At 37.5% G+C, this 27,969-nt stretch overlaps 1 protein-coding gene and 1 pseudogene across 2 annotated transcripts; one reads left to right on the forward strand and one right to left on the reverse strand.

Moving 5' to 3' along the window:
* Window positions 1–43: 43 nt before the first annotated feature.
* LOC120156381 lies at window positions 44–25,695 on the forward strand (annotated as a pseudogene).
* LOC120156382 (transmembrane emp24 domain-containing protein p24delta9-like) lies at window positions 24,299–27,969 on the reverse strand. 2 transcript variants are annotated; one of them, XR_005519061.1, is made up of 5 exons: window positions 27,875–27,969; window positions 27,578–27,787; window positions 26,385–26,461; window positions 26,090–26,300; window positions 24,299–24,304 (listed from the first exon to the last, which is right to left on the reverse strand). XR_005519061.1 is itself a non-coding variant. In XM_039167698.1 (4 exons), exons 1-4 carry the CDS (start codon window positions 27,965–27,967, stop codon window positions 26,189–26,191), a joined length of 492 nt encoding a protein of 163 aa, XP_039023629.1. In that variant the 5' UTR covers window positions 27,968–27,969; the 3' UTR covers window positions 25,945–26,188. The 2 variants fall into 2 exon arrangements, 1 of the variants encoding a protein (XP_039023629.1); XM_039167698.1 differs by lacking the exon at window positions 24,299–24,304 and having other exon boundaries at window positions 25,945–26,300.

The raw sequence follows: 27,969 nt of genomic DNA on the forward strand, positions 1-27,969 counted from the left end.
CACATAAACAAAAATTTCCGATTATTTGGATAAATCATTGGCCATGAGCTCGGGCACATCTGGCGGAGAATCGACGGCGCGTGGAATGAGAGAGAAGGCGAGCTCGACATCGTCTACCGATAAGAAAAAAGAAAAGGCGAGAGTGAGCAGGACTTCGTGTTGAAAAGTCAAGCCAAGCAACTTGGCCACTTTTGGTGCATTAAATGAAAGGTGCAATTAAGGCACCAGAAATTAGGTGTAAAATTGTTGAAAATGGTGATGGTAAAACTATGCAATTAGTCATTGAACTTTAGGGTATTTACAAGATTAGTCCTTATGTTTTAACTATAAAGACCCTAGCTCATTTAGCTTCAAAATCATCCCAAATCATTCTAGCTTTCTTCCAATACTAGAGAGAATTTAAAGAGTTTCTTGAGAGTTGTTTTCTCCTTTTTTTTATCAAGAGACAATTATCATTGTTTTCTCCTTGGTAGATCGAGAGAGGTTGTAATTCCTATTTTCTCATAGTAAAATTCTTCTACCGTTGCCCGTGGTTTTTTACCCTATAAAATTTAGGGGTTTTCCACGTAAATTTTGTGTCTCTTTTATCTTTAATTTTTATTTTCTCAAATTATCAGTTGTATTTTTTCTCTATCCGATAGCCGTCTTCCGCAACAATTGGTATCCGAGCCAGATTTGAGTGTGTAATATCTGTTTATTGTTTTTGTGGTTGCCACCAAAAGGTGGATCCTCCAACATAAGAAAGTAAGAAGGTATTACCCATTCTTTGAAGGTTCTAGAGAACTATTCACGATAGTGAAATAGTGGGAGCTATCCGTAAAAGGAGCTATGGCAATGAAATTTGATATTGAAAAATTCAATGGGAGAAATTTCTCATTGTGGAAATTGAAGATGAAGGACATCCTGAGGAAAGACGATTGTCTAGCAGCTATCAGTGAAAGGCCGATAGATTTCACAGATGACAACAAATGGATCGAAATAGACGAGAATGCTATGGAAAACTTTTATCTAGCATTAGCAGATGAAGTATTGTCAAGCATCGAGGAGAAGAAGACAGCTAAGGAGATATGAGATCATCTCACCAAACTGTACGAGGCCACATCGCTGCACAATAAAATTTTCCTTAAGAGAAAATTATACACTCTCCGTATGCCATAATCTACTTCAGTGACAGAGCACTTTATTTTCTCAGCTTACATCTTTAAGCTGTAAAATAGGAGAACAAGAACGTGCTGAACTTCTACTTCAAAGTCTACCGGATTCGTATGATCAACTCATCATCAATTTGACAAACAATAATGTCACCAGTCTAGTCTTCGATGACGTTGCAGCTGCTGTTCTACAAGAAGAAAATTGGCGCAAGAACAAAGAAGACAGATAAGTAAATCTGCAACAAGCAGAAGCGTTAACAACGATGACAACAATGAGAGAGAGATCAACAGAACGTGGCCAAAGTAGCAGTCACAAACATGGTAGATCGAAGTCGAGAAGCAAGAAGAATTTAAAGTGCTACAACTGTGGAAAGAAGGGTCACTTGAAGAAAGATTGTTAAAGTCTAAATAAAAACTCCAATCCACAAGGCAATACCGCAAACACTTCAGATGATGGAGATGATCTATGCTGTGAAGCGTTAACCACCGTGGAAGGCAGAAAAAGATTTGCAGATATATGGCTCATTGATTCAGGAGTAACATATCACATGACCTCAAGAAGAGAATGGTTCCATCAGTATGAACCTGTCTCATGAGGATCTGTGTATAGTTGTAATGATCATGCCTTATAGATCATTGGCGTGGGAACCATCAAATTGAAGATGTATGATGTAACAATTAAAGTTGTTCGAGATGTGCGACACGTGAAAGGCCTGAAGAAAAATTTATTATCCTACGGATTGTTGGATAATAATGCAAGCAAAATTGAAATATGAAAAGGAATCATGAAGGTGTTCCGTGGAGCGCTTGTGGTGCTGAAAGGTGAAAAGATAGCTGCAAACTAGTACATGCTGAAGGGAGAGACTTTGCTAGAAGCAGAAGCCTCTGTTGCTAGAAGCAGAAGCCTCTGTTGCCTCGTGTAGTTCAAATTCTGCAATGCTATGGCATTAGAAACTTGGACACATGTCAGAACAAGGAATAAAAGTCCTTGTGGAGAAAAACCTACTTCCAGGCTTAACAAATGTATCACTTACCTTGTGTGAGCATTGCATAACAAGTAAGCATCACCGGTTGAAATTCAACACGTCAAATTCTAGAGGCAAAAGTGTTCTAGAATTGGTTCACTCTGACGTATGGCAAGCACCAGTTATATCCCTAGTTGGAGCAAAATACTTTGTCTCATTAATTGATGACTACTCTAGGAGATGCTGAGTGTACCCTATTAAGAAGAAGTCAGATGTGTTTTCAACTTTCAAAAACTTCAAAGCGCGGGTGGAACTTGATTCTGAAAATAAGATCAAGTGTTTCAGAACAGATAATGGAGGAGAATACACAAGCAAAGAATTTGATGACTTTTGCAGGAAATAAGACATCAAAAGACAGTTCACAATGGAGAACACTCCTTAACAAAATGGAGCGACAGAGCGGATGAACAAAACCTTGTTAGAAAGAACAAGAGCAATGTTGAGGGATGCAGGCCTAGAAAAATCATTCTGGGTAGAAGCAGTCAATACCGCTTGTTATTTGGTGAATCGAGCTCCATCAACTGCAATAGAGCTGAAGACACCAATGGAGATATGGACTGGTAAACCAGCTGATTATTCAAACCTCCATGTATTTGGAATTATTGTGTACGTGATGTACAACTCCCAAGAAATTTCAAAGCTAGATCCAAAATCCAGGAAATGCAAATTCTTGGGGTATGTTGATGGTGTAAAGGGGTATCGCTTGTGGGATCCCAGTGCCCGCAAAGTGATCATCAGCAGGGATGCTATCTTTGTAGAAGATAAACTACAAAGAAAAGAAGATGATGATAGAGCTGAAAAGTCAGAGACTACACAGATACATGTGGAAAAGGAGGTTGAACAAGGAGATTATTCTGAAGCAGAAACAACACATGATGAATAAGAACAGAGAGTTCTGAAGCTCCAACAAGTCGTCAATCAGATCGTGTGAGAAGACATCCTAATTGGCACTCAGATTATGTTATAGAAGTTAATATTGCATACTGCCTTTTAAGAGAGGACGGTGAGCCATCAACATACCAGGAGGCAATAAACAGCTCAGATGCTTCACTGTGGATGATGGTGATGCAAGAAGAAATCGAAGCTGACAACTGTCGTTTCGGTGTCAAAATAAATTCCTTATTCTCAATCAATAAATAAAGGAAATACGTAGTATAGATAAATAAGGGTCGAATCCTCAAAGACTTAGAAAATCACAATTTAATGTTTGAATGGTTCTAACCAGGCGAAAATAGTAAAAAAGGGGTTTGTAATATGAGATTAAAATTGTAAAAATAAATAAAAGCAATTTAAATAAAAAATAAGAGAATAAAGTTTGTGAATAAATACGGTAAAAATAGCCTCAAGCTTCGCTTTGACTTAATTTCCTTTAGATCATCGAATAAGATTTTCTCTTCGGATTCACGTCGGTTATTTTGTCTACAAGGGCTATCCCCTTGACTCTATCTTGTATACCGAATACCCAAGGCAACATTTGATTCCGGCTTCGGGAATTGATTCTATCAACATCAATTTTCGTAGATCAATTACCGTTTAGTTCGTGGCGACCGACTCGGATTGTTGCTTCAATAAACGATAATTCCGATCTCAATTCCCTCTTGGCGAAGCCATCTCGCCAAGTGTGTTCTCAAGAAATCGAATTTTCTTTCTATAAGCCGAATCTTCCTCCCACACATTTAATCGCAACAACCTCTTGACCAAAGGCGATCTTTGATTTTGAAAACTATTTTGATTTTGAAAAATAAACGCATAGATTGAGAGAGATATTCCGAAGATATTAAGGGACCGTTTCAATTCTCCCGTTGGAATTGAATCATCGCGACAGCTCTCGGCTTATGAAAAGTTTAACTAAGCATGACAAAAGTCATACTTAGCATAAAAATAAAACTTGAAAATAAAGAGAAATAAAAAGAACTTGAAAAGGAAAAGAGAAAACTTTTATAAAAACTAGAGAGAAAAGAATAATGTATTCCGAATGATGAGTTTAGGCTTACCCCAAATGGGTATTTATAGCCTCTCAAAGCCTAAAGGATAAACAAAGAAAATAATAAAATAATACAAAAGATAATTGTTTTTAAATTTAAATTCAAACTTAAACTAGTCTCCTAATGCAACTCTGCTCGTCAATCTTCCAGAAGGCGTGCGGACGAAGTCTTCTAGAAACCGCTGCTGACTGGACCTTCTAGAAACTGCCATGTCAGACCGCGTCATGCCCAGAGTCGTGCCCATGTCTCCAACCATGACCAAATAATAAAAAAATACAGAATTCACCCGTTTTATCACTAATTCTGGAAAGTAAGGACCTGCACGAAAACAAGCACAACATGACCAAATCAGCATCAATAAATCCACAAAACCGAAGAAATAACGAGCAAATATTAACGATTCTGAACACTCATCAAATTCCCCCTCACTTATCTCATGCTTGTCCTCAAGTATGATTAACCAAATCAGTGAAAAACTTCATTAAACGTTCTTTTGTCAAGTTTGACATTTATGGAAGCAAGGTAGGGACCACAATAACTATTCAAGTCAAGAAATCAATCAATTGAACATCACCAATTGGAACAAGTCAAGTGCAATTGTAATATTCAATAATTCATTAATCTTAATGCTCATAACTCAACACCTTACCGGGATTCACTCAAATCACTCAATGTGTTTGGGGTAAAGAAACGCTCAATGTCAGAATTGACACGGTATTACCATAAGCCTGCAAGTAAATCAAATCTCCACTACTAATGAGAACAAGATGCATAAATCAAAGGGTCTTTTATTGGTTGTAACGGAGCTTAGGTAAAGGTGGGGAAAAGGCTAAAAATATAGCTAAATTCAAGGCAAGGAACTAACAAATAATAATATCAACTCCATCAAAACATTAAGCACAACAAGATAAGAAGACGACATATCAAACAACAATTTTCTCGTCGTATTTTTTCTTTTTCACACTTTTGTTGTTTTGTTTTCTATTTTTTCTTTCATGTCTTTTTTTTTCCTTTTCTTTCGAACAATTTCTATTTTTTCGAACTGCTATATTTTTTTTCAACATTTTTTCGATGGAGAACACAATGGTAAAATTATTCACTTGCCCTGAAAAAGGTAGAAAAGAGGGATACAATAAAAAAGGCTTAGGTTTATGAACATGGTGAAAACAAAGAAGCGGGAATAGGCTCAATAGTGGTTAACTAAGGGGAAAAATGCATGGGTAAGCTATTTAGTGGGGAAACAGAATGGTTAATCCTAAGGTGCCCAAATCATTTTTAAGCATCATGTTCATGTGTAATCTCGACAGTATTTAACATGCAGGTTCTAGAATACCAATGCAAAATTCGACACACTCAATCAAACAAAATGAGAGCGAAAATGATATGCTCGTAAAGGCTCAAATCTCACCAAATTGTTTTCATGCACTGAGTTAATCACATTTCAACCAATAAAATCATGGAGTATCACAAAAACACCAACTTATCACAATTCATGTTATTCGCTATCAAGAACATCCTAACTTAAATAATCATGTGTTCCCAAACAAGCATAGCGTTCCAAAAAATTTTCAACAAGACAAAGACAATCAATGAATTTCCGACCAATTTAACCAACACATACTAGATTCAAAGCACAAAGACAAGCGAAATGAAATTCAATTCTACACTCTATTCCCCCTCACTTAAAGCGTTTTGCCTCAAAACGAAAAATTAAAATTAAAGTGCAAGAGAAGGAATAGAGTATTCCCCGGATTTAATGTCGATCACAGCCATGGTGGGAGGCGAATAAGTGGGCGGATTGGGTTTGATGTCGTGAACTAGAAGCATGGTCAGGTTGTATCGTTGGCGGAAAATCGGCTTTGAAATCCTCTCCGAAGTATTTTTCGATGTCGTCAAATGCATCAATCACGACAGAAAATTTGACAGGCGTGGAGGCGAGAGAGAGGAGCAGGTGGCGACGGAAGGGAGTCTGTATAACACCCCCAACCCGTATCCGACCCGGATACTAGTCCGAGGTGTCACATTATTATTTTTTTAAAACACTTTTCTTACCAAAATCATAAGATTTGAACTTATATTAAGAAAATACGATTATATACATATATTAATACACTTTACCAAAATACTCAGAGCATACACAACTTAACCCTTTAGTTACATGCCAACCTCCATTTACATAACAAAATGACCTACTGATTAAGTTGCTTCTGATCTGATAGTTGCAGGAGTAAGGTTGTCCAGCCACTTAACCTCGATCGTCTACTTTATTAGAACCTACGTGTAAAATACTCACACGCTAAGTCATCGACTTAGTGAGACAATATAATAATAATGATAACAAAGAAATGCACTGGAGATGCTATAATTAAATGGAATGATATGAAAATCAAATACTTAACCATGCAATTTATATCATCATGTTCTTTACCTGTCATCATAATATCTTGACATTCATGAATTTATATTAATATGATTGTTTGCCCATGATACCATACTGAGAACCTAAGGTATGTGAGTACTGTGAGGTTGTGCACTATGCTGTCACCACAACTCGTATAAATGCACCGAAGTGCCACGTAGAATTACACCGTAGTGCCGCATAGAAATGCACCGAAGTGCCATATAAAGTTGTCCCTAAGGACCACATATCATTCCTTAAGAATCATATACATATGCCAAAGATCAAGTATGTGTCTCAACAGACCTCACACCTGTTCCAAAGAATACATATATGTCCCGAAGGACCACATATCATTCCTTATGAATCATATACATATGCCAAAGATCAAGTATGTGTCTCAACAGACCTCACACATATTCCAAAGAATACATATATATCCCGAAGGACCACATATCATCCTTAAGAATCATATACATATGCCAAAGATCAAGTATGTGTCAACAGACCTCACACCTATTCCAAAGAATACATATATGTCCTAAAGGACCACATAGACCCTCTACCCTTGGCATGCCAACTATACCTATAGTTCTCATCTACACAACATGGGCTTTCACCATTCACATAATTTATATCGCATAGGCATATATTTTCATATATTTATCACATAACTCATATAACTTTTCTTACATATTCAGGTCACATAATGCATATGGTATGAGTTCATGTCAAGTATCATAATATTGAATCTAGACTTATCACAAGTCTAGAACTGAATAGAATACATATTTATGCTATGCATATGTACTCACCTAGATTTCTTTGTCTTTCCCTCGATTGATCCTACTGGTTGATGGTTCCAAACTCGTTTAGGCTCGGTATCTACATAGTAATTCATGATACTTATAAGTATATAGTTAGTATATTTTAGGCTATCATTCTTAGGCTAAAGAAAAGTCATTTTCATCTTTAATGGAGGTATGCTTCGATGCATTACACCATGCATCGATGCATAAATCTTATTCGATGTTTGTATTTAATGGGGTGCATCGATGCACTCCTTAGCATCGATGCATCGATGGCATTCGATGTTTTCTTTTTAAATTAATGCATCGATGCACTTCATGTGCATCGATGCACCTTAAACAATTTCTGGGATTTATCATTGATGCATTGGTGACAATGAATGTGCATCGATGCACATGCCCAGAATTGTCATTTTAGCACGGAAATCACTCTTAGTCCACTTAACACTTTATATTACCCCTCTTTTATATCCTTAACTACATACTCTTACTAAACTACTTATTATTCATTCATACTTTCAAAACTTAGAAATATGATCTCCATGTAGAGTTTAAGAATCTAACCCAAATTCCAACATTCTAATTTGAATTCTAACACTTCATACCTCTTAGTAGCTTAATGACAAGTCAAATTTCACTTCTAATTCTTATTAAGAACCATATTCCAAAATTCACTTTTCTACTTCCTTTCTTTAATTCTTCATACACTCATCATCTTATGGTTTTAAGATAATCTAAGCTTTCCTTAAGCTTAGTTATCAACTAAGGATCAATAAGAAACCTTAAATTCATTAAGAATTTGATCACAAGAAAACTCACCTTTAGCTTGGCTTCACGGCAGAGAAGGAGAAAGAAGAAGAAAGAAATATCCAGAACCTTGTTTCTCTCATAAGCTTACCACGTGGATTTAAATATCCTTAAAAAACATTTAATTTATTTCCTTGCCAAAAGACCCATTTGCCCCTTTAGTTCCCCATGCTTTGCTAATTGATCCTATACCAAATATTTCAATCAATTCCTTCAACTTTCAATTTATCTACTTTGATCAATAACTTTTAAAATTTCACACTTTAATCAATGACCCGGTATAGAGGATGTTACAAATCTCCCTCCCTTAAGAAAATTCGTCCTCGAATTTTCATTGTACGAACAGATGGGGATATTGAAGTCGCATATATTCTTCACGTTCCCACGTGGATTCTTCTGCCTTGTGATTTCTCCAAAGAACCTTGACTAACGGAACTGTCTTAATTCTTAACTGTTTGACTTCATAAGCCAATATTCTCACTGGTTCTTCTTCATATGTCAGATCCGATTGGACTTCTACTTGTTCTGGTGCAATGATGTGCGAGGGATCGGACCTATATCTTCGTAACATGGACACATGGAAGATGTTATGGATCTTCTCCATTTCCGGTGGCAAGGATAACTGATATGCCACAGGTCCTATCCTCTTAACAACTTCATATGGCCCAATGAATCTAGGACTTAACTTTCCTTTCCGACCAAAACGTAATACTTTCTTCCAGGGAGATACTTTAAGGAAAACTTTATCTCCAACCTCGAACTCAATCTCTTTTCTTTTAAGATCAGAATAGGACTTTTGCCGATCATAGGCCACTTTGAGTTATGCTGAATTTCTCGAACTTTCTTTTCTACATCTTGAATTAAATCCGGACCAAGAAAACTTCTATCTTGAGTTCATACCAATTTAATGGAGTACGACATTTCCTCCCATATAACGCCTCATAAGGTGCATTTAATACTGGATTGATAACTATTGTTGTAAGCGAACTCCGCCAGTGGTAAATATTTTCTCCCACGACCCTTTAAACTCAATAACATGCTCGCAACATATCTTTCAATATTTGAATAGTTCTCTCTGATTGCTCATCCGTCTGAGGGTGAAAGGCCGTACTAAAGTTAAGGCAAGTTCCCAACGCTCCATGCAAAGCTTTCCAGAATCTAGAAGTGAATCGAGGGTCTCGATCATAGACTATGGAAATAGGCACTCCGTGCAATCTAATAATTTCTCTAATATACAGCTCAACGTACTTTTCCATAGAGAAATCCGTTCTAACCGGAAGGAAATGTGCTGACTTAGTCAATCGATCAACAACTACCCAGATTGATTCTCTTTTGTTCGGAGTCAAAGGTAATCCCGAAACAAAATCCATCGTAACATTTTCCCATTTCCATTGAGGAACGTAAAGCGGTTGCAATAATCCTTACGGAACTTGATGCTCTGCTTTGACTTGCTGACATGTTAAGCACTTGGACACAAAATCAGTAATGCTTCGTTTCATCCCTGGCCACCAAAATCGATCCTTCAAATCCATATACATCTTGGTTCCACCCGGGTGCATCGTCAATGTACTGTAATGAGCCTCTGCCAATAAATCTTTCTTCAACTCTTCATCGTCTGGTATCACAATTCTTTCTTTATAATACAATTTCCCATCAAACTTCACCTCAAAATCCTTAATCTCTTTATTCTTTACTTGCTCTATTCTTTTCAAACATATTTCATCTTGGCTTTGCAATTCTCCTATTCGATCCAACTATGCTGGTTTAAGTTTTAACTCTGCACATAGACCACCGTCTCCAGTTAAAGATAATCTTGCATCCATAGCTCGCAAGGCTGCAAACATTTTTCTACTCAAAGCATCTGCTACCACGTTAGCCTTTCCGGGATGATAGTCAATTATCACATCATAATCCTTTAAGAACTCTACCCATCTACGTTGCCTCAAATTCAGTTCTTTTTGAGTCATCAGATACTTCAGGCTCTTATGATCCGTATATAAGTAACAACGCTCCCCATATAGATAATGACACCAAATCTTGAGAGCGAATACTATAGCAGCCATTTCTAAATCATGGGTGGGGTAATTCTTTTCATGTGGTTTCAACTGTCTCGATGCATACGCTACCACTTTTCCTTCTTGCATTAACACACATCCTAATCCATTATAGGACGTGTCACTGAACACTATGAACTTCTTGCCAGTTTCAGGTTGAACTAATACAGGAGCTTCTGTTAGAATTTCCTTTAACACTTCAAAACTTCCTTGACTTTCAGGAGTCCAACTAAACGGTACGTTCTTTCTCATTAGCTTTTGTTAGAGGCAGCACAATCATCGAAAAATTCTTAACGAATCTTCGATAGTAACCGGCAAGTCCAAGAAAACTCTGAACTTCAGACACATTCTTAGGAACTTCCCAATCCATTATAGCTTTAATATTTTGAGGGTCAACCCTAATCCCGTATGCGGAGATCACATGCCCTAAGAAAATTACTTCATTTAACCAAAATTCACATTTGGACAATTTGGCATACAACTTCTTATCTCTTAAAATTTGCAGGACGATCTTCAGATGTGCGCTATGCTCTTCATGAGATTTCGAGTACACCAATATGTCATCAATAAAGACAACAACAAACTGGTCCAAGAAGGCCTGAAAAATCCTGTTCATGAGATCCATGAAAGCAGCAGGTGCATTCGTTACTCCAAATGGCATTACAATGAATTCATAATGACCATATCTCGTTCTAAAAGCTGTCTTCGGAATGTATTTCTCTTGAATCTTTAATTGGTGATAGCCGGAACGTAAGTCAATCTTCGAGAATACCGAAGCTCCTTTTAACTGATTAAACAAATCGTCGATGCGTGGAAGAGGATACTTATTCTTGATTGTCACTTTATTGAGTTGTCGATAGTCAATGCAAAGACGCATTGATCCATCATTCTTTTTAACAAATAACACCGGAGCTCCCCAAGGTGACACATTGGGTCGAATAAATCCTCTTTTTAACAATTCGTGTAATTGATTCTTTAACTCTTGCAATTCTTTCGGAGCCATCCAATAAGGTGTCATTGCAATTGGAGCGGTTCCTGGCATTACTTCAATTTGAAATTCGACCTCTCTATCTGGAGGTAATCCTGGCAACTCAGCTGGGAAAACATCAGGGAATTCTCGAACTATTAAAATCTCATTCAATCCTTTCTCTGTAGCTCGTAAATCTATCACATTTGAAAGAAATCCTTGACATCCTTGTAGCAACAGCTTCTTAGCTGACATTACCGATATTACATTTACTAAAGGGTTAAACCTTTCACTACTCACACTTATCTCTGTTCCTCTTGGACTTTTCAGGGTTACCTTTTTCGATATGCAATCAACATCTCCATAATAACGGAATAACCAATCCATTCCCAAAATCACTTCAAACTCGTCAAAGGGTAATTCCATCAGATTAGCAGGGAATTCAATTCCCTGAATCTTTATGGGACACCACTTACAGACTTTGTTCACCCGAGCACTATTGTCCTAAAGGATTTGTTACTATAATCTCATTACTCGTAGCTTCTAAGGAAATCCTTAATTCCTTTACTAACTTACTTGTAATATAAGAATAATTAGAATCCAGATCAATCAGTACCAATACTAATTTATCGTACAGCTGAAAAGTACCTGCTATAATATCCGGATCATCACGGTCTTCACTTGTCTTTAGATTGTACACCCGTGCGGTTGACCGAACTTCAGGTTGAGTAGAGGATTCAGACTGGTTCCTTCCTCTGCCTCTTCCTCGTCCTCTTTGTGAGGTAGAACCAATTCTTTCAGGTGGTGTAGGTTCACCAACCCTCAATGGATAATCCCGGATAAAATGTCCAACATCTCCGCATCGAAAACGAGTTCTAACAGCCATCCGACAAGCCCCAGAATGATTTTTCCCGCAGTGCTGACACTGTCTCGCTTGACTCGGAGTAGATCTCCCAATACCAGATCCCACTGACTGCGTCTGTCTAGGTCTTGTCTGACTTGCTCCCCTAGCAGACGATGCAACTGATTCTGATCTAGCTTGAGATCGAAATCTGGAGTCTCTTTCTCTTTTTGAGGGTGCGGAGCTAGAAGTGCTCGTTCTTTTTGATGTCTGAACTCTAAAATCCCCAAATCTCTCATTCTGAGCTCTTTTAAGAGCCTTGGCGCGATTGATCACCTCTTGGAACGAGGACAAATTCAACACTATCATCATCTCTTTCAATCTAGGGCGTAAGCCCTCCACAAACCATTCAAGCCTCTTTTTCGGTAGGCACAAGCTCGGATGCAAACCTACTCAGCTTGTTGAACTCACATTCATACTCATATACAGAGCAGTTCATCTGTTTCAAATTCAAAAACTCCTACTTCATCTGCCGAATGAAATGTTCTCCTATGTACTTGTTCTTAAATTCATCTAAGAACAAAGGCCAAGTCAACTGGTCACTGGGCATCCTTATGGTGACGTTCGTCCACCCTATCCTCACTTGACCCCTCAATAAAGATACAGTTCCATCTAACTTCTCCACTTTAGAACAGTGGAGACCATCTAGCATGATTTTCAAATCATTCAACCAAAGATCCGCTGACACTGGACCTTCCTCAGCTTCTCCCTTAAATTCAGGAGCTCCTAAGCCTCTTAACTCTTTTGCTACATTCATCATTTGAATTGGTGGAGCAGGAGGTTGAAGACGCGTTAGAATAGCGTCTAACGTTCTGAAGAACATATCTTGATCTTGCACAGGCACTCCTTGAGATGCATGTTCTTCACCTTGCCTGGCCAGGGCAGGTGAATTACTGCTTTCAGCAGGCCTATCTTCTACCGCTTCACTTCGGGAGCTATTATGTCCGGACATCTAATAAGAATAAACACATTGTTCTATTAGCAAAACAACATACTCATACTATACAAGATCAGAAGTTCTCACAATTTGTTGGCATGTATTCCCTTTAAAGACTCTATAAACTCTGGTTTATGCCTAGAATTGGCTAAACCATAGCTCTGATACCATTAAATGTAACACCCCAACCCGTATCCGACCCGGATACTAGTCCGAGGTGTCACATTATTATTTTTTTAAAAAACAATTTTCTTACCAAAATCATAACATTTGAACTTATATTAAGAAAATACGATTATATACATATATTAATACACTTTACCAAAATACTCAGAGCATACACAACTTAACCCTTTAGTTACATGCCAACCTCCATTTACATAACAAAATGACCTACTGATTAAGTTGCTTCTGATCTGATAGTTGTAGGAGTAAGGTTGTCCAGCCGCTTAACCTTGATCGTCTACTTTATCGGATCCTACGTGTGAAACACTCACACGCTAATTCATCGACTTAGTGAGACAATATAATAATAATGATAACAAAGAAATGCACTGGAGATGCTATAATTAAATGGAATGATATGAAAATCAAATACTTAACCATGCAATTTATATCATCATGTTCTTTACCTGTCATCATAATATCTTGACATTCATGAATTTATATTAATAAGATTGTTTGCCCATGATACCATACTGAGAACCTAAGGTATGTGAGTACTGTGAGATTGTGCACTATGCTGTCACCACAGCTCGTATAAATGCACCAAAGTGCCACGTAGAATTATACCGTAGTGCCGCATAGAAATGCACCGAAGTTCCATATAAAGTTGTCCCTAAGGACCACATATCATTCCTTAAGAATCATATACATATGCCAAAGATCAAGTATGTGTCTCAACAGACCTCACACCTGTTCCAAAGAATACATATGTCCCGAAGGACCACATCATTCCTTAAGAATCATATACATATGCCAAAGATCAAGTATGTGTCTCAACAGACCTCACACCTGTTCCAAAGAATACATATATGTCCCAAAGGACCACATATCATTCCTTAAGAATCATATACATATGCCAAAGATCAAGTATGTGTCTCAATAGACCTCACACCTGTTCCAAAGAATACATATATGTCTCGAAGGACCACATAGACCCTCTACCCTTGGCATGCCAACTATACCTATAGTTCTCATCTACATAACATGGGCTTTCACCATTCACATAATTTATATCGCATAGGCATATTATTTTCATATATTTATCACATAACATATAACTTTTTCTTGCATTCAGGTCACATAATGCATATGGTATGAGTTCATGTCAAGTATCATAATATTGAATCTAGACTTATCACAAGTCTAGAACTGAATAGAATACATATTTATGCTATGCATATGCACTCACCTAGATTTCTTTGTCTTTCCCTCGATTGATCCTACTGGTTGATGGTTCCAGAACTCGTTTAGGCTCGGTATCTACATAGTAATTCATTGATACTTCAGTATACTAGTTAGTATATTCTAAGCTATCATTCTTAGGCTAAAAGAAAAGTCATTTTCATCTTTTAATGGAGGTATGCATCGATGCATTACACCATGGATCGATGCATAAATCTTATTCGATGTTTGTATTTAATGGGGTGCATTGATGCACTCCTTATGCATCGATGCATCAATGGCATTCAATGTTTTCTTTTTAAATTAATGCATCGATGCACTTCATGTGCATCGATGCACCTTAAACATTCTGGGATTTATCATTGATGCATCGGTGCACATGAATGTGCATCGATGCACATTGCCCAGAATTGTCATTTTAGCACTGAAATCTCTTCTTAGTCTACTTAACACTTTTATTACCCCTCTTTTATATCCTTAACTTATACTCTTACTCAAACTACTTATTATTCATTCCATACTTTCAAAACTTAGAAATCCGATTCTCCATGTAGAGTTTAAGAATCTAACCCAAATTCCAACATGTTCTAATTTGAATTCTAACACTTCATACCTCTTAGTTAGCTTAATGACAAGTCGAATTTCACTTCTAATTCTTATTAAGAACCCTATTCCAAAATTTCACTTTTCTACTTCCTTTCTTTAATTCTTCATATACTCCTCATCTTATGGTTTTAAGATAATCTAAGCTTTCCTTAAGCTTAGTCATCAACTAAGGATCAATAAGAAACCTTAAATTCATTAAGAATTTGATCACAAGAAATCTCATCTTTAGCTTGGCTTCACGGCAGAGAAGGAGAAGGAAGAAGAAAGAAATATCCAGAACCTTGTTTCTCTCATAAGCTTACCACGTGGATTTAAATATCCTTAAAAAACATTTAATTTATTTCCTTGCCAAAAGACCCATTTGCCCCTTTAGTTCCCCATGCTTTGCTAATTGATCCTACACCAAATATTTCAATCAATTCCTTCAACTTTCAATTTATCTACTTTGATCAATAACTTTTAAAATTTCACAATTTAATCACTGACCTGGTATAGAGGATGTTACAGTCTGAATCGCTCGGGATGGCAATAAAAGCCGAAATGTTGAGGTGGCGACGTCCACTAAGGACGACGGGTGAACGAGCTGTGGCGTCGCCCTACAGGTTTCTTGTGCGCACCATCGTGGAGTGCAGAGGAGTGGACAATTTGAAGCACGTTAGCATGAATGGAACGAGTTCTTCATTGAAATCGCCAGCGGTAAGGAGAATGAGGGGAGGGTTCGTGCGTTGGGGGGCGATCGGGTATGAAGAGATGAAGATGAGAAGTTTGGTTTAATTGGGTTTAGTTTGGCAGTGTCGTGCGTGGGAGGGGAGGGGTGTTTGAGTTTGAGTCAAAGTGGATGTTATTTTTTAGGATAATGGATGGTGAAAATTGAAAAAGAATGAATTGATCGGATAAGGTGGGGGCCATGACATAGTGAAAAGGGGAAGGGGATAAGGTGGGCGGCAGAGGAATCAAAATAGAGGGAAAATAATTTTGGGTTTGGTTAACGTGCGCCGAGCTCTCCCTTGGGATTTGCTAACGTGCGCCGTTTAATGAAACAGTGCGCACAACTGGGTTCCCCTTTTTTTCCTGCTTTGTTCGACTTTTTACTGCTCAATATACTCCGAAATCAGTAATGTTCGAATCATAATTTCGTAAATCCTCATCGTTTAAATTTGAATAAAAATATTTGATTCAAGATTCAGACTACAGGTTCCGTGACAGACACTTCCACTTCATTCGCTTTTTCCAACTAAGAAATTTCTTATGAGAAATTCGAAAATTCTCATAAAGATTTCTTCGGATTTTTCCCAAATTAAAAAGAATGTCCATCCAAACATCTTTTTTACCAAAAATTGATTTCTTTAAACGATTCCTTGACATAATTTTTGGTGCCTACAAAAGGGAAGGTAAATCTTCATTTTTTAAAGGAGTTAAGATCAAATCTAGATCAACAACTGAAATATTTTTCAACTCCCTTATGTCGTCTTTTTTATCATCCGATTTCCTATATAAATCATCAAAAAAGTTAGATTCATCATCAACAAGCTCAGTAACACTAACAAAATTGATACTATGCATATTATCCGGATATCTCATTGCTTTATAAACATTAAATTTTACGATCTCACTGTCGAACTCCATAGTAAGAATACCGCTTCGAACGTCAATTTTTGTATTTGCCGTGCTCAGAAAGGGACGACCGAGGAGGATTTCAGAACCAATGTGGCTATGATCATTTTCCATATCAATCACATAAAAATCAGTAGGGAAAATTAATTCTTCTACCTCTACTAGAACATTTTCTATGAGTCCTTCAGGACGAATAATTGATTTGTCGGCTAGCTGAAGTGTAACTCTCATCTCCTTCAAAGGCTCGGTGGAAATTAAATTATAGACGGAGAGAGGCATTACATTGACAGAGGCATCTAGATCGCACATGGCTCGCTTAATCCTAATTTTACCAATTTTACAGGGTATTGCGAACATACCTTGGTCTTTCAGTTTCGGTGGTAACTTTCGTTGGAAAATAGCTGAGACATGCTCTCCCAAATTTACCTTCTCGTTTCCGGTCAGTCGCATTTTATTAGTGCAGAGATCTTTAAGGTATCTGACATACCTCGATACTCTCCAGATTATATCAAGAAGCGGGATATTTATTTCCACTTTCCGTAATACATCCAAGATTTCCATCTCCTCTGATTGCTTGTCTCTTTTAATGAATCTTTCATGAAACGGAGGCGGAATGTCATAGGGAGATGGCGCATAATTAATTTTCGATTCATCTTCATTATTTTCTCGGGATTCTATGTCAACTGCTTCTTCTTCCTCCTAGGAGTTCAAATTTTCTTCTTTCTTCCGGGATCCTGAGCTTACTTCCTTCGAATCTGGTTGTTCAACAATTGTACCGCTTCGGAGGGTGATGGCGCTAACATTCTCTATATGATTCGGCTCATTTTGTGATGATAGCCTCATTTGTGACTCTAATCTCCCCACGGCTTGAGTCAGTTGGCTTATCTGTTTGTCCATCTCTTAGAAGTGGGCTTCAATTCGAGTCTGGAATTTTTCTTGAGATAGTGCTAACCTCTCGACAATCGATTCTAATGATAACTTCTGCGGTTGTTGCGGTGGTGGAGGTCTCGCTTGATAGCCTTGATTCGATCTCAGGTTCTAAGCATAACTGAAGTTTCGAATGATCCCTCCATCCTGGGTTGTATGTATTACCGTAAGGATTATAAGCTCTTTGGGGAGGTCCCGGAAAGTTTCCGACTGCATTAACTTGAGATGATGTGTCATCTTGAATTAGTGGACAACCGTCTATCGGATGATCAGGTAATGCACATATTCCACATAATCGGTTTTTTCCTATCTTTCCTGCAACAAGAGAGTTTACAACTTCAGTTAACTTGTCTATTTTATTTTATAAGGAAGATGAACTTATCTCATGAACCCTTCGAGAAGGTTCATTATTTACGCGGAACTGTTGGGAATTTGCAGCCATCGTCGATATTAAGTCTCTTGCCTCAGTAGGAGTCATATTCACCAAGTCTCCACCCGCTGGCTGCATCGATCATCTTTATTTCCAGGGGAGATAATCCTTCATAAAAGTATTGAATGAGTGTTTTTCGGTTAACCCATATTGTGGGTAACTAGAACATAACTTCTTAAACCGCTCCAATAGTCGTAGAGTGACTCTCCATCAAGCTGCTTTATTCCAAGCATTCTTCTACGTAGTTCACTTACTTTTGCCGCAGGGAAAAACCTGTCAAGAAAAAGACGAGTCATGTGAGCCCATGTAGTTACAAAATTAGGAGGTAGATAAAATAACCACTCCTTAGCCGAATCGCTAAGGAAAAAGGAAAAGCTCTAAGTTTTATTTGGTCCTTGGTTACTCCCTGTGGTGTCATGCTGGAGCAGACCATGTGAAATTCCTTGAGATGTTGGTGTAGGTTCTCGTTTGGCAATCCGCGAAATGTAGGGAGAAGATGAATAAGGCCGGTTTTCAATTGGTATGGAGTTTCACCTTGGGGAAAATCGATGCACATAGGTCCTTGTTCAGTGGGTGCCGCGGCTAACTCTCGAATAGTAAGTTCGACCATCGGATTTGTATTACCTGAATTTGATTTTCTTCTGGATTTGATTGGTGTCTCCTTCTTTCCCGAAGTGTCTGTGCGTGGAGTCTCCTACCTTCAGCTTCGATCTCCGGGTTGTACTCCACTAATGTGCCTAGATTAGTCCTGGTCATAAATCAAAAGCAAACAAAAAATTAGTAACTTTGGCGAAGTCCCCGACAACGGCGCCAATTTGACAACTGTCGTTTCGGTGTCAAAATAAATTCCTTATTCTCAATCAACAAATAAAGGAAATACGTAGTATAGAGAAATAAGGGTCGAATCCTCAGGGACTTAGAAAATCATAATTTAATGTTTGAATGGTTCTAACCAGGCTAAAATAGTAAAAAAGGGGTTTGTAATATGAGATTAAAATGATAAAAATAAATAAAAGCAATTTAAATAAAAAATAAGAGAATAAAGTTTGTGAATAAATACGGTAAAAATAGCCTCAAACTTTGCTTTGACTCAATTTCCTTTAGATCACCGAATAAGATTTTCTCTTCGGGATTCACGTCGGTTACTTTGTCTACAAGGGCTATCACCGTGACTCTATCTTGTATACCGAATACCCAAGGCAACCTTTGATTCCGGCTTCGGGAATTGATTTTATCAACATCAATTGTTGTAGATCAATTACCGTTTAAGTTCGTGGCGACCGACTCGGATTGTTGCTTCAATAAACGATAATTTCGATCTCAATTCCCTCTTGGTGAAGCCATCTCGCCAAATTTGTTCCCAGGAAGTCGAATTTGCTTTCTATAAGCTGAATCTTCATCCCACACATTTAATCGCAACATCCTCTTGACCAAAGTCGATCTTTGATTTTGAAAACTGTTTTGATTTTGAAAAATAAGCGCAAAGATTGAGAGAGATATTCCGAAGATAGTAAGGGACCGTTTCAATTCTCCCGTTAGAATTGAATCATCGCGACAGCTCTCGGCTTATGAAAAGTTTAGCTAAGCATGACAAAAGTCATACTTAGCATAAAAATAAAACTTGAAAATAAAGAGAAATAAAAAGAACTTGAAAATGAAAAGAGAACTTTTATAAAAACTAGAGAGAAAAGAAGAATATATTTCGAATAATGAGTTTAGGCTTACCTCAAGTGGGTATTTATAGCCTCTCAAAGCCTAAAGGATAAACAAAGAAAATAATAAAATAATACAAAAGATAATTGTTTTTAAATTTAAATTCAAACTTAAACTAGTCTCCTAATGCAACTCTGCTCGTCAATCTTCCAGAAGGCGTGCGGACGAAGTCTTCTAGAAACCGCTGCTGACTGGACCTTCTAGAAACTACCACGTCAGACCGCGTCGTGCCCAGAGTCGTGCCCATGTCTCCAGCCATGACCAAATAATAAAAAATGCAGAATTCACCCGTTTTATCACTAATTCTGGAAAGTAAAGACCTACACAAAAATAAGCACAACACGACCAAATCAGCAGCAATAAATCCACAAAACCGAAGAAATAACGAGCAAATATTAACGATTCTGAATACTCATCAGAAGCCCTTCACTAAAAATAATACATGAGACCTTGTGCCACTACCACAAGGAAGGAAGCCAATTGGTAACAAATAGGTCTTCAAAATCAAGCGAAATGGTGACGATCAAGTTGAGAGGTATCGTGCAAGACTGGTGGTCAAAGGATATGCTCAAAAAGAAGGCATTGATTTCAATGAAATATTTTATCCTGTGGTTTGACTAACAACAGTTCGAGTAGTTTTGGCAATGTGTGCTACATTGAACTTACATCTAGAACAGCTAGATGTTAAAACAGCTTTTCTTCATGGAAATCTTGAAGAAGAGATTTACATGCTCCAGCCTGAAGGTTTTGAAGAAAAAGAAAAGAAGAACTTGGTTTGCAGGTTGAACAAATCTCTGTACGATCTAAAGCAGGTGCCGAGGTGTTGGTATAAGAGATTTGATTCCTTCATTATGTGCCTTGGATACAACAGACTTAATGCAGACCCTTGTGCTTATTTCAAGAGGTCTGGTGATAACAATTTTGTTATATTGTTGTTGTATGTGTATGACATGTTGGTTGCAGGATCCAACAAAGATCATATTGAAGAATTGAAGGCACAACTGGCTAGGGAATTTGAAATGAAGGACTTGGGATCAGCAAACAAGATTCTAGGGATGCAAATTCACCGAGACAGAAGTAATAGGAAGATTTATCTTTCACAAAAGAATTACTTAAAGAAGATCTTGTCACGATTCAGCATGCAAGATTGTAAGCCAATTTCTACACTTCTTCATATTAACTTCAAATTATACTCCAGTATGAGTCCTAGAAGTGAAGAATAGAGGATGAAGATGTCTCGAGTACCGTATACATCAGCAGTGGGAAGTTTAATGTTCGCTATGATATGCACAAGACCAGACATTGCACAAGCAGTGGGAGTGGTTAGTCGGTACATGACAAATCCAGGAAAAGAGCATTGGAATACAGTAAAGAGGATCATGAGATACATCAAAGGGACCTCAAATGTTGCATTATGTTACGGAGGATCAAACTTACTAATCAATGGGTATGTAGATTCTGACTATGTTGGGGACTTGGATAAAAGCAAATCTACTACAGGATATGTGTTTAAAGTTGCTGGTGGAGATGTAAGCTGGGTTTCAAAATTGCAGTCAGTTGTGGCTATATCCACAACAGAAGCAGAATATGTAGCAGCTACACAAGCCAGTAAAGAAGCAATATGGTTGAAGATACTATTGGAGGAGCTTGGGCACAATCAAGAGTATGTCTCTCTGTTTTGTGACAGTCAAAGCGCCTTGCATCTAGCAAGGAATCCAACATTTCATTCAAGGACAAAGCACACATACGAGTTCAGTACCATTTTATTCGTGAAAAGGTGGAAGAAGGGACAATAGATATGCAGAAGATCCATACCAAAGACAACATAGCAAATTTTATGACGAAGGCGATCAACGCTGATAAATTTACCTAGTGTCGATCCTCTTGTGGCCTGTCAGAGACGTATGCAACATGAAAGGTATAAGGTAGAAAGAATTGTGTGAAGATATGATTGTTCCAATCAAATCTTCAAATGAGAGATTGTTGAAAAGTCAAGCCAAGCAACTTGGCCACTTTCGGTGCATTAAATGAAAGGTGCAATTAAGGCACCGGAAATTAGGTGTAAAATTGTTGAAAATTGGTGATGGTAAAACTATGCAATTAGTCATTGAACTTTAGGGTATTTACAAGATTAGTCCTTAAGTTTTAACTATAAATACCCTAGCTCATTTAGCTTCAAAATCATCCCAAAGCATTCTAGCTTTCTTCCAATACTAAAGAGAATTTAGAGAGTTTCTTGAGAGTTGTTTTCTCCTTTTTTTATCAAGAGAGAATTATCATTGTTTTCTCCTTGGTAGATCGAGAGAGGTTGTAATTCCTATTTTCTCATAGTAAAATTCTTCTACCGTTTCCCGTGGTTTTTACCCTATAAAATTTAGGGGTTTTCCACGTAAATTTTGTGTCTCTTTTATCTTTAATTTTTATTTTCTCAAATTATCAGTTGCATTTTTGCTCTATCTGATAGCCGTCTTCCGCAACACTTCGATGATCTTATGGCATGCTCATCAAACGACATCAGCGTTGTCCGTAAGCTTCTAGGGGAAGATGGTTGTTTGGTCCACGCTAGGAATTACGACAACCGTATGCCTCTCCATGTTGCTTCACTCCACGGATGGATCGACATCGCCAAGTGCCTTCCTGAATCTGGCGCTGATGTCAACGCTCAAGATCGCTGGAAGAATACGGTGCCACCTTAAAGTCCTTGTTTTAATTATCTAATCTTTTATCTGTTTCTACATATATTTTAATTTTGGATTTTTCCCTGAAGTTTGTCGAATTTATTGTTTGTTTGGTGATGATAGCCTTTAGCTGATGCAGAAGGAGCTAAGAAACATACAATGATCGAGCTATTAAAATCATATGGTGGATTATCTTACGTAAGTTCAAATTTTGGTTTGCTGTTTTTCATTGTCGAGTGTGATGGAGGATTAATGGCGGATATGCACTCTGCTTTCGTTTCTTAATAATGCTTGTTAATTATCTCTTGTGATATGATTCATTTTGGAGCTAGTTAGAAATGTTTAGTGAGGGAAACATTATTAAAATTAGAGCTCATATGTTTTGCATTTTAACTGAGCTAAAAGTTAAAATTTTAATTGTTGCAAGGCCAAAGTGGAAGCCGTTTTGAACCAAAGCCAGTTCTGCCCCCTCTACCAAACAAGTGTGACTGGGAAATTGATCCTTCTGAGCTGGACTTCTCTAGTTCAAATATCATAGGAAAGGTGTTTTGAACCAAAGCCAGTTCTGCCCCCCTTTTCATGAATAGTCTCTCTCCCTATAAACAGATATGGCTGAATGCATAGCCCTTTTCTGCTTATTTTAAAGATTTATTATAAGCCCATATCTCAGGAAATGTTTCTTTGGGATAATATAAGTTTGAACTAGCTACCAAACTTCTTTAAATTGTTGGTGCGTTCCTTTATGTGTAAATTATTTGTCTATTTGGAACTTGAGTTCTTATATAGGCTGCTAAATTTCTGATAGTCAGGAAGTCAGCTTGCAAGTACCTGAATTATTCTCCTTATATGATCCGGAATATGTGCTTTTGCTGATTATATCCCTTTCTGCAAGGGGTCGTTTGGTGAGATTTTAAAGGCCAGTTGGCGAGGAACCCCTGTAGCTGTCAAACGCATTCTTTCATCACTTTCAGATGATAAACTGGTTATGTAAGCCCGTCATGTTATGAATATATCTCTGTTCTTCCCTTCCCAAGCTTTTTCCCCATGAAATTGTATTTCTTTGATTTATGCCCTATGCTGGAAAAGTGAAAAATATGTTTTCATTGACAATGAAAAAGCAACCAAAGGAAAGATGAACTGACTTGTATTCACCGAAGAAGACATGCAACATTTTCTGTAATGACAGTAATTAGCTTCAATTTTTGAAAGTCACTTCCACATTTTCCGGGTTAATCTGATGCTCATTGTATCGTGATTAATTTCCTATCAACCCTGATTTCTTTTACTGAATTTAGAGTGCAATTCTCTGTGTTTTCTGCTATATTGGTTCAGTCAGGATTTACGGCATGAAGTGAAGGTTCTTGTAAAGCTCCGCCATCCTAATTAGTTCAATTCCTTGGAGCTGCCACTGACAAGAAGCCTCTTATGTTGATCACTGAGTATTTAAGAGGGGTATATGAATATACATGTTTCTCAATTCAATCTCTCTGTAGATTATTTTATTTTGAAACTTAAAATTTACTTTAATTACCCCTTTTTATGTTATCATTATGTGTAATTAAAGGGTGATCTTCACCAGCATCTCAAGGAAAAGGGTGCGCTTAGCGCATCATCAGCTACCAACTTTGCATTGGACATTGCAATGTATACAAGAATGCTTCTATTTTAAGTTGTATAGTAGGTGCAGCTCTATGTCAATGTATCCTGCTTTTGCGTCCAAGTAATACTTGGAGAAAAAGCGTGAGAAAATGTGGACCTATGTTGCTGGGACTTTTCATCTATATTGAAGTATCTGTGTTCGAAAACTCATATTCAAAACAAGGATATTGGGACAAGATAAAATCTAACTATACTCATATCAGATACATTCTCGTATTTAACACTCACACCCGAATCTGAGAAATATAGAATAGAAATGTACCATAAATCACATTTCCTTTTTTTTCCAAGTAGAATAAAATCATATTTTTCTTCGATTCTAACTTCACGTCCTTTCGACAGGGATTTACTCTGCAGAATATGCATTTGCTGTGTGATTGCATTTGATTTTTCCCATATGTATGACTATTTTGCTAATATGAATTTTTTTAATTGTGGATAGGGGTATTGCTCATCTTCAAAATGAACCAAATGTCACAATTCATCGAGATCTAAAACCAAGGCAAGTCAATTTCTATTTCAGTTTTGCTGTGCAAGTAGTTCTGTTTTTCTTCTGCTAGCTATTATTTCAAGGCTCTATGCATTTTATTGACTGCGGGCTTATGTCGTGGAAATTTCTTTCTAAATTTGGAATGCTTAATGAACTAGGCCTTCTTCTGAAAACACAAAATTTATCCATTTCCTATTATTTATTTCCCCTTTTCATCCATGGTTGAAACTTTTGAATCGCATCGGGTTTTTCATGTTATAAAATTCATTTTTTTACTTTAGGAATGTGTTTTTGGTCAACTCCAGTGCTGAGCATTTGAAAGTTGGAGATTTTGGCCTGAGCAAGCTCATTAAGGTTCAAAACTGTCATGATGTCTACAAGATGACTGGCGAAACAGGGAGTTGTAGGTGCCTCTTTAGATATCCTTTGAATAAGTTATGATTCTCGGATTCTCAGGTTCTTTACTTGTATTTGGAATAGATCGTTACATGGCTCCTGAAGTTTTCAAGCACCGGAGATATGATAAAAAAAGTCAATGTTTTCTCTTTCGTAGTGATACTTTATGAGGTAATCTTCTTCCTTGAAGATGATATTTGATCCTATACCATTGAGACTAGTTCTAACGTATGATGTTTTCCCTTGGAGCAGATGCTTGAAGGAGATCCACCATTCTCCAATTATGACCCTTATGAAGCAGCCAAGTATGCTGCAGCAGGACAACCGACCTCCTTTTCGTTCAAAATCATACATCCCCGAACCGAGAGAGTAAGCCATCTCTTAAACTTGCCTACTTAATCGAAATTTTCATGCTTCGCCAAAACATTATCTACCCATAATTTCTGGTTTATAATCATAAGCAGGTTATATAAAGTATCATATATGCATAAAGATTTGCATATTTTTCACCTTAATGCTGCAAACATTATGTTTGCTAAAAGTTACTTGACAAACAATTAAAGTACTGCGCCTGGACAAGTGGAATTGCTGATTGTTTTCTTGTTGAATCTTTTCTTAGCTCAACGGAAAAATGTTGGGCTGACATGAACCAAAGACCTTTCTTGGATATTCTCAAGAGGCTTGAAGGGATATAGAAAAAATGTACCCACAAATCATCATTGGCATATATTCAATACATAACATTCAAGACCCGATGAGATCAACAACAAACATTCCATTTCCACTGATCGACTCCGGCATGCCCATTTGTGTAGATGGATGGCATGTGTAAATAGACTCAGTATGGCTTGTGATAGAATTTTCCATGACTGGGTTTCATCTATCCATGTCATCCGTAGCAAGGGATGAGTGTTGGATATCAGTATACATCCCATATTTTTCATATATTTACAAGATCATATTTTCATACCAGGTTTTGAGCATGTTCCGGTACATGTTAGATATAAATATTTCATTGAAAATCAAGAGCATGAATACATAGGTAACAAGGACAACTAGTACAGCTTGCCATTTTGTATCCCACTACCTCACTCCCTCCCCAAACTTCATCCATTATTAAAAAGGCACATTTAACAAAGATCTATGTCAAAATATCTTGCACGAGTACAACATAAGAAATGAAAATCTATGGTCCTACAAACTTAAATGAGTTTCTTCTTCTCGAAGGAGGATTTCAAGTGCCAAAACTGTAATCGGCTACCGATAGGGAAAGAAACAGTGAGAGGAACGACAACCAGAACATTTTGGATGTTGTAGCTTTGTTCAGCTCCTGCATTTCTTCTTCTCTGGAAATCAACAATCATATGCAGAAATAAGATTTCTTCAAGATGAAGAACTATGTTGCAACAACTGATAAGATGTTTCCTTACTTTTCCCGCAAATAAAACATTTCCTCGTGAATGGATTGAACTGTATCATACAGATTCTTCAGCTCCAGTTCCATTGCCTGGTAAGCATCAAAGTAGGTTTATTTCCCAATGAAGGGAACTCTTAGAGATCCGAAAGCAACAGGAACACAAAAAACCCTAGTGCACCTAATCGTTCCTAATTAGCATGCATCAAAGACTGCAACAATCTTTGCTATCTATCTTTATGTCAATTTGCTTATTCTATCGTATACTCCATCAGTACTCTTTCCTTCACAAAGATCTAAATCATAGCTAAGGAGATGACTTGGGTGCATATGGAAAAGCAATGCTTTAGTTCTAAGCAGAGAAAAACTAGGACTTTTATTGGAATAGTATAATCTCGCAATCGATATCCAGTTAAGGGTTAGCACCTTAAACTATATTCTCCGCGAAAAAGCTGCAAATATAAAAATGTAATAGATTGTGTGTGCATCTACTTTACAGAAACCCAATCCATATCTCCAAAAATTAAGCCAAAAACGGTGAAATTTTCATAAACAGTATAGAGATAAGCCTAGTGTACTTCATTATCAGCATCTAATGCTAAGCGAAAATCGCCAATCTGATGAAGTATCAAAGATAACAAACCTTGACCATGGAGCAAAAGCAGTACTTTTCCAAAAGACACCAAGACAGTGAGACGCTTTAGCATAAGCAATTTGGGTTAAAGTCATTTTTCGAGTAGTTCCATAGTACTAAAATGCAGCCGTGACGTAACCTAATGGCTGCATCATAACATTTTTCAAGGTCAATGGGACTCCGCAATCACATCCGCATTTTATAAACTTTGCGACTTTTGAGAAACATATCACGCCGGCAACAAACGTCATAACTTGCATAATGTTTGCAACCGCATTGGTAACAGACACCACAACTGCAATTTAGTATGATGAGTGGTCCCAATTCACAAAGACGACTTTAATGACAATTAGAAGAAACCTAGTTAGCTTTTAATATTTAGAACTACAAGAAGCAATCGAAATCTCTTCATTTTCAACTGTGTTTCTCAGCTATTGATTTTGTTTAAACTAATGATTCTAAATCAATGCAAAACTAAAGAATTTTATAGGAAGTTAAACCCTAAACTAGAAACAACAAATTAATGAAGCAAATTGGATTATTTTTCCTTCCGTTGAAGGGATTGAAACACTTACATCGACTTGGCCTTTCTTGGCAACGTTAGTCCAATCCTTAGCGTGGACACCAGTCCTCCAATCGAAATCAACGGTCACCGTGATCTGCGGCGAATGCTCCGGCACCCAAAAGCAAGCCATGTAATCTCCTTGCTCCGCCGCCGTGAATGCAAACTGTCCACTCTCCACCTTCTCCGCCGAGTGATAATTGTTCTCATACGACGACGTTACCTACAACAAATAATTTTCAGCTATAACTTCATTATATTGCTCCCAAATTTCAAAGCAGAAAATTAAAGAAGATTTTTTTTTAAATACCTTGACGGTGAGCTTGTGAGAATCAGGCAAAGGGTGATCTTCGTTGGGTTTAACAACGTGGTACTTTCCGACTGTCATTGAATTGCTTTTCATGT

This window comes from Hibiscus syriacus, unplaced genomic scaffold (genome assembly GCF_006381635.1).
Source record: "Hibiscus syriacus cultivar Baekdansim isolate YM2019G1 unplaced genomic scaffold, ASM638163v2 tig00111220_pilon, whole genome shotgun sequence".
Classification (NCBI taxonomy): Eukaryota; Viridiplantae; Streptophyta; class Magnoliopsida; order Malvales; family Malvaceae; genus Hibiscus; species Hibiscus syriacus.